We start from the raw sequence: 16073 nt of genomic DNA, 5'->3' as shown, positions 1-16073 counted from the left end.
AATACAGAAAACTAATATAAATTCAAATTAAATAAATAAAGTTGAATAAGCGCACAACACATATTGCGAATACATAAATAAATAAATAAATAAATAAATAAATAAATAAATAAATGTATATATACTTCAAAAAAGTGTTTAAAAGTTTGATGATCGTTTGAAATTGTATTTCATGATGATTCAAGATTCACTGGTTTTTGTTTGTATTTTGTTTGTATCTTATCTTCAGTGAAGGCATCAATTAAAATTCTAGATCAAAGAATTTCATTAAACTACGAAAAATGCATTGGGGTATTCTATGATAGAAGGTCTTAATCGAATGACAAAACTGACTTAAGAAATCTATCTGCTCCAGTTCTTTGCTTTATGCATGTGATATTCTTCTTTGTAACAAGATTGAACGGAAAAGTGTTTATAACTGCCAGTTACTGTTATGAAACAATACTCATTAGCAGTTATATGGAAATGTTCTTGTTTAGGTTTGGTTAATAATAGCAAATGGCTGTTTGTGCAGTCAAAATTGTTGCAAGAACTCACATCTACCAATAGATGGCGGTGTCTACAACTTGGTTAGGGAGTCATGAACTACAACAGGTTAAAACTGCAACAAGAAATGAATGCTTATAAATGTTATTTGTACATATAATATATATGTACAGTGATTCTTGAGAATAGGGACAAAACAGGTCCTATGGATAAAGCACAAAATTTGAATAAAATATACACAAAATATATATATTTTTAAAATATCTGACTAAAATAACCTGGGTCATGTGAGCACAACAATGTACATTTTCCTGGTATTTGCTGAATATTATTTTATTTTAAACATTGTAGTCAGTGGATGATGCCTGTAAAATCCCTTGTCCCGGAGCAGAACTCAATACATTATAATAGTTCAAAACAATTAAAGAAATACTAAAATGATATATTATGACAATTAAGTATAAGTAGTCGTATAAATAATTATAAAAGTATCAATAAATTGAATTAAAAATCATTTTTATATATTTTCCAACTCCATTGAAATTTGTCCCTAGTTTTTGTCAACACCTTCAGAAATGAAAAGAATGTAAAAAAATCATGCATTATTGGGGGGCACCAGAACCCCATGACCACTTCCTTTCTCTTACTTTGCTGAGAGGACTAGTTAGCTCTGGTTAGCTTATGTTATTCTTTAGTTTTTTCTTCTTTTTATTCTTAAGTTTTTTGGCACAACCATGATGTGTCAACACCATAACTGACAATTTACAAAACTTTGATGACATTTTGTGAAATAAAAGCTTGATTGTAGTATACTGTAAAGATTTCATGGACCTGATGAGCTACAATATGGCCTCCTTCAGAATAACATCATATAAATTGAGGTAGTTTGGCATTTTGTCAACTCCGTCAGACGTCAACTCTATCAGAGTTTTTGTGACTCTTTCAGTGAAATTGTTGTCAAATCTCACTTAAATGTGCAATTAATTCATTTGAATGTATTTTACATAAATTGGATTACTTCACATGTACCAAGTTTTTCATTTTACTCACTAGTTTGTCACCACCTTCAGTTCTGTGTCAACTCCGCCAGATGGACTTTTTGTTGTTTTTTGTTTTAAATAATATTTATTTTGTTTCTTGAGAAGCATTTGTCTGTAAAATGAGTAAAAATATCACTAATAGGGTCATTAAAAATTATTTTCTATTTATTTTTGTAAGATGGTAATGACAAAGTTCTGTGTCAGGTCCATTAAATTCTTTTTTTTTTTTTTTATGTTGCAACTGGGAGCCTGTACCTTAGCATCTTTACATTTCCAAAACATTATTTGTCATATTTGCATATGACAGGTTGAGAAATAACAAAAAAAAGGGAAAATTAAAACCCATTTTGTCATTTTGTCCCTATTCTCAAGAATCACTGATGTATATAAATGTTGTCTTTTTATTTATTCTAATTTCATTTACATCGATACTTGAAATAAAATACTTGATTTCGTGGTATCAGAATCCTATCTATCTATCTATCTATCTATCTATCTATCTATCTATCTATCTATCTATCTATCTATCTATCTATCTATCTATCTATCTATCTATCTATCTATCTATCTATCTATCTATCTATCTATCTATCTATCTATCTATCTATCTATCTATCTACTAAATGCCAAAACATTCAACAAAGCACCATTGAAAAGATCCCCTCCCATCCCTCCTCACGAATGTCAAGGCCGTTTCTTTGCACACTAGTCACGTTTGCCTCCAAAGCGAAGGTTTTGAAGATAGTCCGTATATTCGTGGTTCCATAAGTATCAATGAAACTGTATTTGTTTCGTTTTTTCTGATTTATCTGTGTGTAAATGCATGGATTACTGATTTGTCCCACAATAGTCGTGCTGAACTGACCGCCTTAGTCTGTGAATACTTCCTTGTTTAAATATTTCTTTTGTCTCAGTGGAGTTGAATATTTTCATTAGCTGCATTGATTAATTTAGTCTTTGTGGTGTTAGCATGGCGTATACCTTTAAAGCTTCAGGAAGCCCTCTGATCGCACATAGCGCAGCACTTTTGTAAGGAATCACTGAATCATGGGAACCAAAGTGATAATGCGCACTTCTCTGTCTCCACGGCAACCAAAATACGTTTTCGTGGATGAAGTCATTTGTTACGCCGATCGTTGCCATGGCTACAACCTAGAGAGGGCGCTGCGGAGGAGCCCTTCACGTAAAATGACGCAGGGCGGGGGCGTGCCCGCGATGCGCGCTGCGCAGGGCTGCTTGTTGTTCCCGCAGAGAGGCGAGAAGATGGCGGCCGTGTCTAGCGGAGGTGCTGCTGGGTCCGCTGCGGCTGCAATTACGCACCCTGCCCGACCGACCCAAGCAGGAATGGTCTCCCAGAACCGGGCCCCGCCGTCCTCTGGGATCAATCCCAATGGTCGTACCACCACGGCCACCGGGTGCATCACTAATCCCGGGCACACTTCGGCCACCAGGCCCCCTCCAGCCCGAGTGGGCCACTACGAAATCGAGCGGACCATCGGCAAGGGAAATTTCGCGGTTGTTAAACTAGCCACACACATCATCACTAAAGCAAAGGTAAGACGAGTGCCTTATCTACGCTATAGAAAAACAATTAGAAGTTGTCAGTGATTTATTTAAAGCTTTTTAAACACGAACTCGGAAAGACGCTGGGGCCTCCATACTCCGGAGACTGAACAACCAGTGTTCGCTCTGGTGCCACCGCAGCTCGGAGTACTGGGGGTCCGTTCGACCCGGGCATCACCTTCAGCTGATGGATATGTAGACACTCCCGGCCTAATATAATATCTCCAGGACGTTAATGCTTTGTTTGTATTATCAAGTTAAGAGCTGAAAAGGCCTGTGTTTTAAGAGAATAGATAGAAGGGTATTGACGAAGGAGGATAAAGAGGAGAGAGATATTTTGATGTTACTAGCTTTAGCTCAAATGCTTAATGAGCTATTTCGACATCTTTTGGATGTTAACTAAACCTAACTATAGCAAGAAAGAAGGCAGATGGAAAAGTACTACTGCAGAACTATAGACTAACAATTCTATTAAGTTAGTGTTGCCCAAATATGGATACCTAATCCCTGTAAGCTTTGTCGGGAAATTCAGAAAACTAAACTCCTATACCTATAGCTGAGTCAAATGCCGTAGAGTTGTGCTGCAGATTTCTTCACTCGGCATGATTACTTGTTTTCATCCGGTGTTTCACGTCTGGAAAGTTTCTTACGCCTTTTTTCATCGAAACGCAACCGGTTTGTCAGAGCTACTCTTCATCTCTGTGTATCAAGTTTTTTGTGGTATTTAGATTTCTCTGTTAATAACTGCATGGCATTTCCAATGACCCCCCCCCCCCCCACACACACACACACACCACCCCACTCGGACAAGAAAACACCGACAGTGACAAAAAAAAAAATAGTGGTTTTCAAAAGAAAGAGCATACATGGATGCTTCTGCGAATATGTGGGCGCTACTTAGCATACTTCTTACACTGGATGATTGCCACATTGACAGAATCGTACTACTGTAAACAAATGAAAGCCATGAGAGGGGGAAAAAAAACAGTCACTCCTCTGGAAGATCCCATTGAGCTTCAGATCAGCCCCCCCCCCCTTTTTTTAAGTGAACTGTTTTTATTTTGTGGTTCAAGGAATGTATTGATTCGAAACCAGTAATTGTTGTTTCACAAGAGGTACAGAACGTTCACATACTCTGAAGCTTTGTTTGCCCAATTGATTATGGTTTGAGTTGCAGAATCATTTAAATTTGACACAACAAAACAGAAGCACCAGCACAATAATCTTATAATAGCCACCTTAGTGAAGTTCAGAATATTTTAGCAAGATGTTTGGGAAAACTTAAACATAAACCATACGTTTTTAGAAGATGTGTTAAAAGATCCATAATTAATGTAGAGTTTAACACAAATCTGATGAAGGCCTGTGGAAGGTAACATGCTTTATTTGCGTAAGTGAGGATAATCTTATAAATCCTTTATTTTTTGTTTGATTTAAAAATACTACCTCTATGCTCGTGTTTTTTTTAGGTGTTTGAATAAAAACAAGTCTGAATCACACAAAGTGACCAGGTAAACGTAAAAGAAGGCTGCTAATCTGCATCAATCACATTATCATTACATCTCGTTTGAACAAAACAAAACAAAATGTGAAATACAATAGCGTAAACCACAAGATACCCATGTGAACAGGTTCATTCTGCTTCTTGAACAAGATCATTAAATCTTAGAATGCAGGTGCAATGAATATTGGGACTACAAACCTACGGCTCTGTCCACTTTAGTGTTTATTTTTGATAACATGCCCCGATCAAATTATCTCAAGGTCCTGGTGGTGACTTTGCTGGCCAAAACCTGAAAAGTTTGATGCTGCATGACTATGCAGCGCTTTTAAAGTTTAAACTGGAACCTCAGATTCTATTCTGTATTGTACAGGGAACCCTTGCAGAGAGTTGACGTAGCTTGGAGGATCTTGTCAAAAGCTCGTTAGCTGCAATTTGGAAATGTTGCAGTTGACCCGGAGAAATGTCAATCAGACAAGAACTACATTAATTTTTCCATGAAGTTAAGGCATGCAGATATTGGTTAATAGCTCTCAGTTTATTTGACTTTTTTATGTGTGAATCAAACAATAAATCAAAGGTCGGCAGTCTGTAGAAGCTACCGTAGGTTTTCAGTAATAATGAGAGACAATCTACGAATAGCACAAAAAGAGGCTCAGGTTTCTCATCAGCGAACAGCCAGTATTTTATTTCTGTAGAATTTAACTTTAACGATACACAGTATTTACATTTAGAAAACGTTGGGTGTCATCAGAGTAGCAGTGAGAGGGTAATTATCCCAAAGGGAAATTAAATGTTGTAACTCAAGCTATCCGAGTTTCTTCAAAAAGTTGTTGCAGACGCTGATGGATGTGTGGAGGGGCGATGTTCTGCAGCAGATCTGAAGTAGCGTCTGAATAAGACACTCTGTTGTCGTAATAAACCAATGAAGAGGATGCTCAGAGTTGCCCGTATTATTCTTGATTTTTTTTTCTTTTTCATTGAATGATGTGAAAAGATTATATAAGACAAGCAAATAAGCGAAAATAGTATGCTAGATATGCTTACCGCTTGCTTATAAAAGATTGTTTTGATCAGTGTGTACATCCCCTATAATGGTTGACCAGTATTACCAGTGAAGCACATGGGAAAGGTTGAGGTATCTTTTGTGTCTTTCTTTTATTTAACCAATGTGGAGGCTTTTACTCGGATGGCATAAATAAAGGTGTGTTGTTGAGTGTGTACCTATACTTCGATGCTCCTTGTTGATACACACACAGGCGGGCCGACACAGGTCATTTGGATCTTTTCCACGACACAGATGAGAGCCTTCAGTTCAGTTTCGTGAGGCCAAAATAAGCCCAGACCAGTGAGCCGTGAAGTGACTCTTAAAAGTGGGAAAAGACGGCGCTCGACAGACCTGGATTTGATACGACTGCAGTATAATTTAAAGCGTAGTAGGTGTGCCAGAAGGGTCTTCAAAATCCCGTAAGAGCAATCCAGTGACAGCGGTGACGTGTTCTGTTCTTGCCTGCCTTGATGTGTGCCGTCTGTGTGGATCTATGATAGGCGGAGGACAAAATGACACTGACAGAATGAAAGAGGGGCCTTGTTTGTTGATGGGTGCCACAGACGGAGCCAGTCAGCTCAGGATTTACATGAACACGCACAGGGGTTTCTGCGTCCCCAGTTTCTCATGAATATCAGAAGAATGAGTGTGCTTTTACGTGCCTGTGAATATCATGAATATGGATATGATGATCAGTCATGAGATGAGATGGAGCCTTATTTTATGGCCTAGGGTTTCTAAATGCTGACTCGTCAAAAATAGCCCAGCAGCTCCTTTCTGCTGTTGGATGGAGGTGGATAATATTCTGCAGTGCAGTCACACCGAGGAGGACCCTATGTTTATGCTTGAAGGCTTAGAGGCATATAATGGGATGGCCCGCCTTTTTCTCGCTTCCTTACTTTTTTTTTATTTTATATTTTTTTTAGGTAAATCTATAAAAAAACAAACTTACTGTAATTATTTTCAAACGAATACAGTTGATTTTTCAACTTGCCTTCTAAGACAACACAAATCTTCAGTGTCTGAAAACTACCGTTGTAATAGTGAAAGTTGATCTCATCCAGATGAAGATAAGGTACTGCAGTGAAGTCAAAACAAGAGTTTAAAAATTGTCAGGACAGATAAAGCTGTGCAGCGGCCTACATGTGATCTCATTTAGATGGACATTTTAGAGCTCGGCACAACGTAGTTGTCAGCCAACTTAAAATTTCTTTTTTTAAATTTCTGCATGTCAGTAAAATTATCCGTTTTAAATCATTATCAACATGGTAATCAGAATAACCATGTGAGTATTTTTGATTTTAGTATTGATACCAGTCATGAGAGTATTCTTAGGGTATGACTATGAAAATATTTAGTATAAAATGTCATCATTTCACAGTAGAACACATGCACTTTTAATCTAAAATGTCTAATATTATTTTATTGCTTTAACTTAAAATCGGAAAGCAACAATTCTTCCTACTCCTGCTAAAATATTACATATTATTAAAGTTATAATAATAATAATGCTATCTATTGTGATAGTTTATTTTGATTCCAAATGAGAGAGTATAATCTCTTTTTGCAGTACTTCTCTTTACAGAGTAACACAAGTTCAACAATCTGATTAACCAATCAGGCTATCTGCTCATGTAGCCATCCTTCAGTCAGCTGCTTAAAACATTATTGGAACAGATTGAAGGCAATTTGTTTTTAGCCTTCAAATCGTTTAAATGTGGAAATACATGGTTGATATGGTAATGTCAAATTTATTTCTACAACTTGTTCGAAAACATCTGTTGATCAAAGTTCTTTGCAGTTATATCCGCAACCATTGAACAGTAAATAGTATAAAAAGTCAATCGTATACAGTCAGTCGTAGGTCAGAGAAAAGCGATGAGTTTTTAACGGAGATCTAAGTGATTTGAGCAGTTTGAACAGGTCAAGAAGTGGATTGCACCTCTGAAGACAAAGAAATATTGAGCTTTAAGATCGCTTCACATTTTTTGTTAACAGTTTCTAAATGTGTATCAGAGGACATATGTTAGGATTTTTTTTTTTAATAACGCAAACAGAAAACGGAGCTTAGATTTATAGTCGGTAAATGCATCTGCAGTTTACTAATGTATAGATACTGAGTCTGGGTTTTTTGGGGGAGTTTTTTGTAAGCCACAGGCTTGTGGTGAAGTCACGTTTTGAACCAGCTCAGAAAATCCTGTAGAAAGAAAAGCTGAGTAGCTGATGTGTTTACAGTGCTGATGATACGGCTGCTGTCATTTTCCAATGGTTACATATTGATTCTATAAATACCAAGATGTTTGTTGTTTTATTTTTCGTATCTAGCATCGAAACTAATTTTAAGACTTGATGCCCGTATACGTTTATTTTTAATGTGTGATGGCTTTTAACATGGATTTTGTTTCTGCTAACAACATTTCTTGAGTTAACTGAATTCCCCATGAAGATACTGGGATGACTGTAGTTTTACCAGAGGTGTAGAGTAGTGGTGTTTTGTCCCTCCCCCACCTGTTGCTATGTGCTGCCTTTGAGCTGACAAAGAAAAGACAAAATTAAAATATTAATGAATAAATCTAAATAACACTGAAATAAGGAATATGTTTTGTTGCTTAAGCAGCAGTTGGAGAGAACATTGTGTTTCTGTTTAACACCCAGTGATTGGATCTTATTTTACAATGTTTCATAAATATTGTACAACTGAGGTATTTTTACTCTTGGTTATTATGCAATTAGAATCTCCTACTACTGGCCTATTCCTAGTTCTCTTCCATAAACGGTGCACCCCAGAGTTTTGGCCAAACTCTAATTCTGGAGGCACACATGCTTTAGATATATATGCATCAACCATTCAGATCGGTTGATCACTAACAGCTTTTGAAGGTAGCTGATTGCTTTGACTTCTGATTCCCACTGAAGCTCCAAAAGAATAATTTTGTCTTTCTAATCAGAATAATGCTACAACAAATAATCCTGTTGTAGCATTATTTGTCATATTTTTCCTCAACTGGGAATGTTTATGAGCATAATTGGAGTTGGTGTCTAATTTAAAATTGCAGTGAATGTAGTGTGTGTAGTGTCACTTGATGTAACGGCGGATTTGAGATAAAGATGAGAAGGCTGGATTTGTCTCACTCTTATTATTAAAATGTCACGTTAATTGAAATAATATTAGCATTTTCTTTCTAATGCCACCTTCTGGCTTTTTTTTTTTTATTATTCAGAGGTGATTACATCAGATCCCACAAAACCTTTAATCTTCGTTGCAGCTCTGACCTTTGCTGATATATTGTCTTGGCTGGCCTCTAGGTAAAGGGTCAGTGCTTACATTCTCTGATGGAACCAAAACGTCTCATATTTCCCTTTGCAATAAATAATATGGCTTAATCTTCTAAGTAAAGGAACATGCTCAGTAAAAACGGATGCAGCAGACTGCTCAGTGTTTGTGAATGTGGATTTGATTCCATACGGAGCCGTCTGGCAGGTTAAAGTCGGTTTACATTGGCTGAAACTCATCCAGAGCTTCTTGGATTTAAAGGTGAAATGTGTGTTGTCAAGGCTCCTTGTCGGAGAAATGTCTTTCCATTGAAGTCTTTGCGGTTGCCATGGTTTCAGTCGTGATAGTGGGTGTGATTGACTTTAGCCAACAATTTTGAATGGAAGTTGCTTGCCATTGGCTGAACTCGTTTTTCTATCATCTGTTTTCCCTACCTTGCTGATCAAAGCAACTGCTCGGACTCGTGTGTGTGTGTGTGTGTGTGTGTGTGTGTGTGTGTGTGCGTGCGTGCGTGCGTGCGTGCGTGCGTGCGCGTGCATGAGTGGTCAGTGGGACTGTTTGACACGTCCTGACCCGTGTGGTGGTAGGGAAGGTAGACCTTTCCCCTTGTTGTTCTCCCTTAGGCTTCCTATATTTTCCCTCTTCCTCCTAAGTGTTTTGGGCGAGAAAGGGAAAAGCAAGAGGAAGAGGACAGACAGGATGGTAAGCAGTGGGTAACGGGCAGAGCACACTGAGTAATAACATCACTCCCTCCCTCTGACACACTCACAGGCGGCTCATAAACAGCAGCTCTTCTCTGGTTCTCAAAGACACACTTGCTTGCACATGGCCAAACGCGATTTCATTTGAGTGAGTAATATGACAAATGTTGGGTTTCTGCTTGACATATCGCCTTGTCCTTGTCTGCTGCATCTCAGTTTCTGCAGTCCCTCGGCGTCAGAAGAGGACAGAAGCGTCTCAGTTTATGACATGATTTTAGTAGGCTTTGTCAAGATGATAGTACTCATGTCAGCAGTTACAGGCACGTGTGTGTGTTGTGCTGATTTTTATAGAAAAACATTCACACATCTCACTTGTCTTCTTAGTCATGAGAAAAACTACACGGGCAATCAGTGTTATTACAGTACTAATTTAGTGAAGATAAGAGGTGAAATCCATCAAGTAATATTTACATTTATGAAATGGTGAACTAGGCAGAAGCTTGATATAAGGTGTTAAAAAGTCATGCTTTTATACTGAAACGCTGAGCATCATACTCATCGTATGGTTAAAAGTCATTAATGAAATGCCATAGTGTCCTCCGTCGTTATGGAGCATTAATATATTCAGCGTCAGCTCTCCCCCATTTGTCTCTGCACTGCAGGTCAGCTGGCTTAAAGACAGCTGCTACAAGTTTATTTTAAGTCACAAATAAATCAATGACCCATACCATCTTACTGAGCTACAAGTAGACTGACTAAATTAAACCAACTAATGTAAGTATCTCTTTTGTTTATCTAAGGAATAACCTATCTGTGTACAAAGCATATATAATTGCTTTTGAATATAGTTATTCAAGAGAACAAGAGAACATTGTTTGGTGTATTGATTTTATGACATGTTTGAAATAATCTAACAATGCCTCCTTTTAATAAAGAAAGGCCCCCTCTCTGATATAAGTGATGATTTAAGCGCCCACATGAGTATTTTTTTTAATTTTTATCTAGCCTCCATTGTTGAATGTCGGTATAGAGAGAGCTAGCCCCTCAGAGCCAGCATACTGATTACTGTGACTCAGCTCTCTGATCTTGATCTTGTGAGGATTCATCTGCCTCACAGGGTAACCCCAAGTGTGCAGCAGATTGCATGTCATAGAAATGAAATATACAGCAGGTGTGCAACAGAAGACTTGCAGAGGAAATAAACTCACTTACTCTACTCTTTCTGCTGTTATAGGAATTAAGATACATTAAATATACAGCACTGAGGTTCTGCAGAGCAACAGATCAAACTGAACCTTGACCAAAACTGCTTGATACAACAGGATAATAGCCTTAAGCAGAAGCAAATGTTCAAGACGAAAAGGCTTAAAATCCAGATCTTAGCACAACTTAGCACCACTTCAATCTCAGTGGTGGAGATTGAAGACAAAGTAGTAACGAGGCAGCATATTTCTCTCTCTCTTGCAGAACATTATGTAACACAAATGATTCGTAAAAGAAGTGGCCTGAATAGCTCTCCTTACTCGAAACTTCAAGGTTTCATCAACCAGTGCAGATGTCCTGGAGACATGGATGTGGAAAACTTCAAAATGCTGAATAAATATAGAAATGCATGATACAATTGAGCTCTGTAATGTTTTCACAGTGCTTGACAATGCATCAAACGCCTTAGTATTTATGGGAGTTAGGAACCACACCAGCCCAAGAGTAGCTGAAATCCAGGAATATTTGAGCCCCCCTCTAAAAATGCATATACCTCTATTTGGTCAAACACCAATAGTTCATTATGCATTAAATCTACAGCTGGAACTTCAACGTGTTAAGTTTGATTAAGTAATTAGATAGATCTTAACACATTAAAAATTTTAACGCAGTTAATCAAATTATTTGTTTCTGGTACACCAGTTGATGTGATGCGCAAATGACATTTACGAACAAAGCAATGGACGACAACGCTGCTTCTCTTGGCTGTATTTCTCTTCCTTGTAGGCATGGGAATAGTATTACCTTTATGCCCCGTACAGCATTAGAAACCTCCAGCATCTCATTGTCAACACTGTAAGCTATAGAAACAGATTTAGTGGTTTGGAAACCACAACTTCTTGAAAATCCTGGCACAGCTTTATTCTGGTAACCAACTATACCTGTTGGGCAACAAAACAAGCAAATCAGAACTTATGCTGTCCAGTCTATTGAAACTACATCTTCCACTTTCACTTTGAAACACTCAACAGAGTCATTCTCACCATGTGAAACGCACAAGCTGAATCCCTATAAGGACTTTGACTCATTGATCACATCAACCCCTCGTGCTTCCCATGGGACAATCTTTCTTTTTAGCTGTTTGTATTCACCTGACATGACCTTACCACCTGCTCAATCTTTTGTTGTGCAGAAAAATACTTTCCACACGTAAAAGCCCCTGTTTTAGTCTCATACAGTCAGCAAAGAGTCCTGCTGTGGAGAGTCGCAACTGGGAAGGGTGCTTGTGAGCGTGTGTATGAGTCAAACCCCATCACTCGCCGGTACAGGTCAAGCCTGAGCATTACACCTTCTCAGGGCGTTGTAATCTGCGTCTCATGTCGATGAAGGTTAACCTCATCCATTATATCGCCTTACCACAGTGTGTGAACGTAGATGAGTGTGCAAAATGCACTTTCCCAGTTCCCCGGCACAAACTCTATACGCTTGGAGTAACAAGTTGAGTCATGGATGACTGTTTTCAAAGTCCCAAAGAGGACTCAAAGGCTTTGTTGCTCATACAGGGTCTTGACAAAGTATTTATACCTCCTGAATGTTTTCAACAGTTTGTTATGTCACAACAACAACTTTGATATACTTAATCGGGATTCTGTGTGATTGAAGTGTTAAATAATTGTGAAGTGGAGGAAACTTGCTGCAAATAAGCAGCAAAAAGGTGTAGCATGTATTTATAGTCAGCTCCTCCTCGAAGCTTTTTAGAACCGCCTTTCACTGTTACAGATGGACGTATTCTGCACGTGTCTACATGTACAGACTGAGATGTCTGCCTGTTGTTCCTTGGATAATGCCTCAAGCAGGCAATTTGGATTGAGAGCATCTGTGAACATCAGTGTTTATGTTTAGCTGTGGATTTTCAGTTGTATTTAGGGTTGGAGTTTGACGGGATTCTTCCGATCAACTGTAACCAACTTCTCTGTTGCTGCCAACTCATCCCCACTACATGATGATGTCATCGTCTGAGTTCACCACGGGAATAATGTGCTAAAGGTGATGTGTGGTGCTAGTTTTTCATCATGTAGGCCAATGGGTAAAGTTTAGGTCTAATCTGACCAGAGCACTTTTTCCATATTTTTGCCAGATTCTCTACATACCTTGTGTCAACTTTTAAATGGGACCACAGGCTCCATATATGGGGTGTCTACTGTGCTGCTACACCACAGAACGCTCCTCTGTTTGCCACTACTTCATAAAATCCACGTTTTGTTGATTATACAGCTGATAATTGTCCTGTTTACAGGTTCTCCTGCTCATTCAGAATGAGCTGGCCATGCTTTACATATGAAACCTCTGAATAATGCACTCCTCAACCGGTCTGTCAGTTTACATTGACAGATGGGTTTCAGTGAGATATAGTTACACCTGTGTGGACTTTGTTTACTCATCGTGTGACCTCTGAAGGCAGTTGGTTACTCTGAGCCTGGTCAGGGGGTTTCAGAGCAGAGGGGGTTGAATAGAAATGCATGCCACCATTTTCAGATTTTTATCATTTTCTGCTTAAATGATAAAATATCAGTATTAAATCCTAATGAAATAAATTCAAGTTTTTGATTGATGCAAAACCAGGAAAAAATTCAAGTCGTACGAGTACCTTTGGAACAAGACATGTTTACAAGAACACATTCATGGTGAAATAATTTGGAAAATATCAAAGCATGTTTGTATGTAGGGCTGAAAGATTAACATGATTAATCTGCATTGATTTTAAGTCAAGCTAAAAGGGCCTAGCTTTTCAGATGTTTATGTTATAAGTATTTTTATTTTTTAGCTGCAGACACATTCTTTGCTACAAATGATCGAGCATACACTACTGTAGTCTTCCATTTTAGGCAATTAAATGTTGGATTTCATATTTAAAACATTTTTTTTTGCATTTTCTAATATAAAAAAGCCTTAGGTGGTTAAATAATAAATTTGCAATTTTTTAAAATTCAATTAATCATCAGCATAATTGATAGAATAATAACTTACTAAAATAATTGTCAGTTTTAGCCCTGTTTAACATTGTCTTAGAGTACAATTTTGTGTGCAATTGGTTTTGGGGATCAAAATATGTCTCAAATGTATGTGACATATATTGAACGTCATACGCATGCTTTCATTAAGCGGCAATAGGTCATCAGTAATATTTTACTTTGTACACCCCTAGTCCATTATTGCTAATGAACCAGAGGAAGTTCTGACACACTCGTTGCGCATCTAAAAAGTCACTTGAAATGAAGATAAGGTCACACATTTTTCAACACTTTCTCCAGGGTGAAGTCGAGAGTGTTGAATTGTCCGAATGATATGTGTCAGAAGACACTGAGTGACAAATGGCGAGTGGGAATGTTAAATCGTCAGTTACAAGAAGTAACAGGATAGAATGTGTGGCCCAGAAACTGTTTACCTAAAGGACGGACTCGTATATTACTGAGGCTTTGACAGGTACGGCGGTTCACACAGACTATAAGTCAAACTTCCTGCCGTTGATTCAACAGATGTCATTTGGCAAGGGACAGACTGCTAATATTTAGAGAAGTCGGTAGGTGTTGCATAATTTAGAAAAAGTAACTTTACTTTTTCTATGTAAATAGTTTCTTAGAAAAGAAAAGCAAGTCATAGGTCATAGACCAGATTCGGTCTGCAGCTGCTGTAGATTAGAAAAAAAAAAAAGTTTTTGTAAACAAAGGAAGAGCTAGTGTTGTTATTATTGTCTCATCCAGAGATAAATGCGTCAGAGTGTGTTGATACAGCACAATTTATTTACTATGTTCATGTAGAACAGGGGTGCCCAAAGTCGGTCCTCGAGGGCCGGCATCCTGCATGCTTTAGTTTTCTCCCTGGTTTAACGCACCTGGATCAAATGATGGCTCGTTAGAAGCCCTAAGAGGAATATTGACAAGCTGAAAAGGTTGTTACTATCACCAGGGAGAGAACTAAAACGTGCAGGATGCCGGCCCTTGAGGACCGACTTTGGATACCTCTGATGTAGAAGGACATGCAAGTGCTGCTGTGTGTCATTAACCTGCTTCTAAGCTGCTGACAAGCTCCCAGTAATCCCAGCCCTACTGGCCTCTATTCTGTCGTTGGTTGGCGTGCCTTCTCTTGCACGCTATCTGCAGTCTATCTTAGTGGTATTTCAATAAAAGTTACACCTGCTACAGGTGTAATTTTGTGAGCTACAGCTTACAATATTTCAGTGTCGAGTAGAGATGCACCACGTTTTACTAAAAAGAGGAACAACTCCAACAGGGACATGATAAATTTTGACATTTTATGACTGGCTTTATTATCTGGTACTGACAATTTTTGTATCACAAGTCCACTTATCATCATCTGTCAACAAATGAGGAGTACTTCCTTAAGAATAGATGCCCTTTTATGTGTAAAGCAATCAAGCAGTCAGTTTATTTAACTTTATAGGGTTTATCTTGTTGTTTTTTAAACTTATAATACAGCATGCATGCTGCTTTGTGATTGTGGATATTATGCAAATTATTTATTTTGTATACTAATTGAATAGCTAAAAAACGTAGTCAGCAAAAACTGATCTGGCTGGACTTCCTCCTCGGGCTTATTGAACAAACAAACCTGAAGTGGGAAATAACAAATGAATGAACATTATGGTATGCACAAATTCCAGCTACAAGAAATACTACAGTCATAGAATCTAGTACTGGCCATCTGAATACCAGCATACAGCCATTTACTATATGGCTGAAAGTTGAAACTCAACTTTTGGGATTCAGACTGACCTTGGGCTCGTAATTTATTCCGTCAGTCCTTTCCCCCCCCTTCTGTCCTTCCTGCCACCCTTATTCTTTTCTTCCTTCTGTCCTCATGTCCTACCCTCCCTCGCTGTCTGTTTCCTTGCCTGTTCTTTGTTCCTTACTTGTTTCCTTCTTTTTTTCTGTCCCTTCTCCTTTGTCTCCTACCATCTTTGCATCCCTCTCTTTTGTGTGCCCTTATTTTCTTGCTTCCCTGTACATCTGTCTTTCCTTTCTTCCTGTCATTTTCTGTTTTTCCAAATTTCATATTGAAAGCTTGACTTCTATAGAAATGGCTCTCTTGTATTACACATATGTATTTTATATTTTAAACCGAGGTTAAGGTTTCAGGTCTCTGCAAATACAGGATTTACCTATAAGATGTGTTGGAGCCTCACTGATGGTCTCAGGTTGTTATGGATATTTAAAACCTGTCATGTTTGTGTTTTGTG

At 38.2% G+C, this 16073-nt stretch overlaps 1 protein-coding gene across 3 annotated transcripts in view; it reads left to right on the top strand.

Moving 5' to 3' along the window:
• Positions 1-2679: 2679 nt before the first annotated feature.
• Positions 2680-16073, top strand: part of sik3 (SIK family kinase 3) — a 43182-nt gene continuing 29788 nt past the window's right edge. For 2 of the 3 annotated variants that reach the window (XM_008426070.3, XM_008426068.3), the window contains exon 1: positions 2680-3080. In XM_008426070.3, coding sequence (XP_008424292.3) covers positions 2715-3080 — 366 coding nt within the window. In that variant the 5' untranslated portion in view covers positions 2680-2714. The remainder of the gene's footprint in view (positions 3081-16073) is intronic. The other variant, XM_017308257.2, reaches the window with a different exon arrangement.

The sequence above is a fragment of the Poecilia reticulata genome, chromosome 13, assembly GCF_904066995.2.
Source record: "Poecilia reticulata chromosome 13, P_reticulata-male-v2, whole genome shotgun sequence".
In the NCBI taxonomy this organism is placed as follows: Eukaryota; Metazoa; Chordata; class Actinopteri; order Cyprinodontiformes; family Poeciliidae; genus Poecilia; species Poecilia reticulata.
Note: the sequence above shows the minus strand (reverse complement) of the source record. Positions and strands in the feature narration are given on the sequence as shown.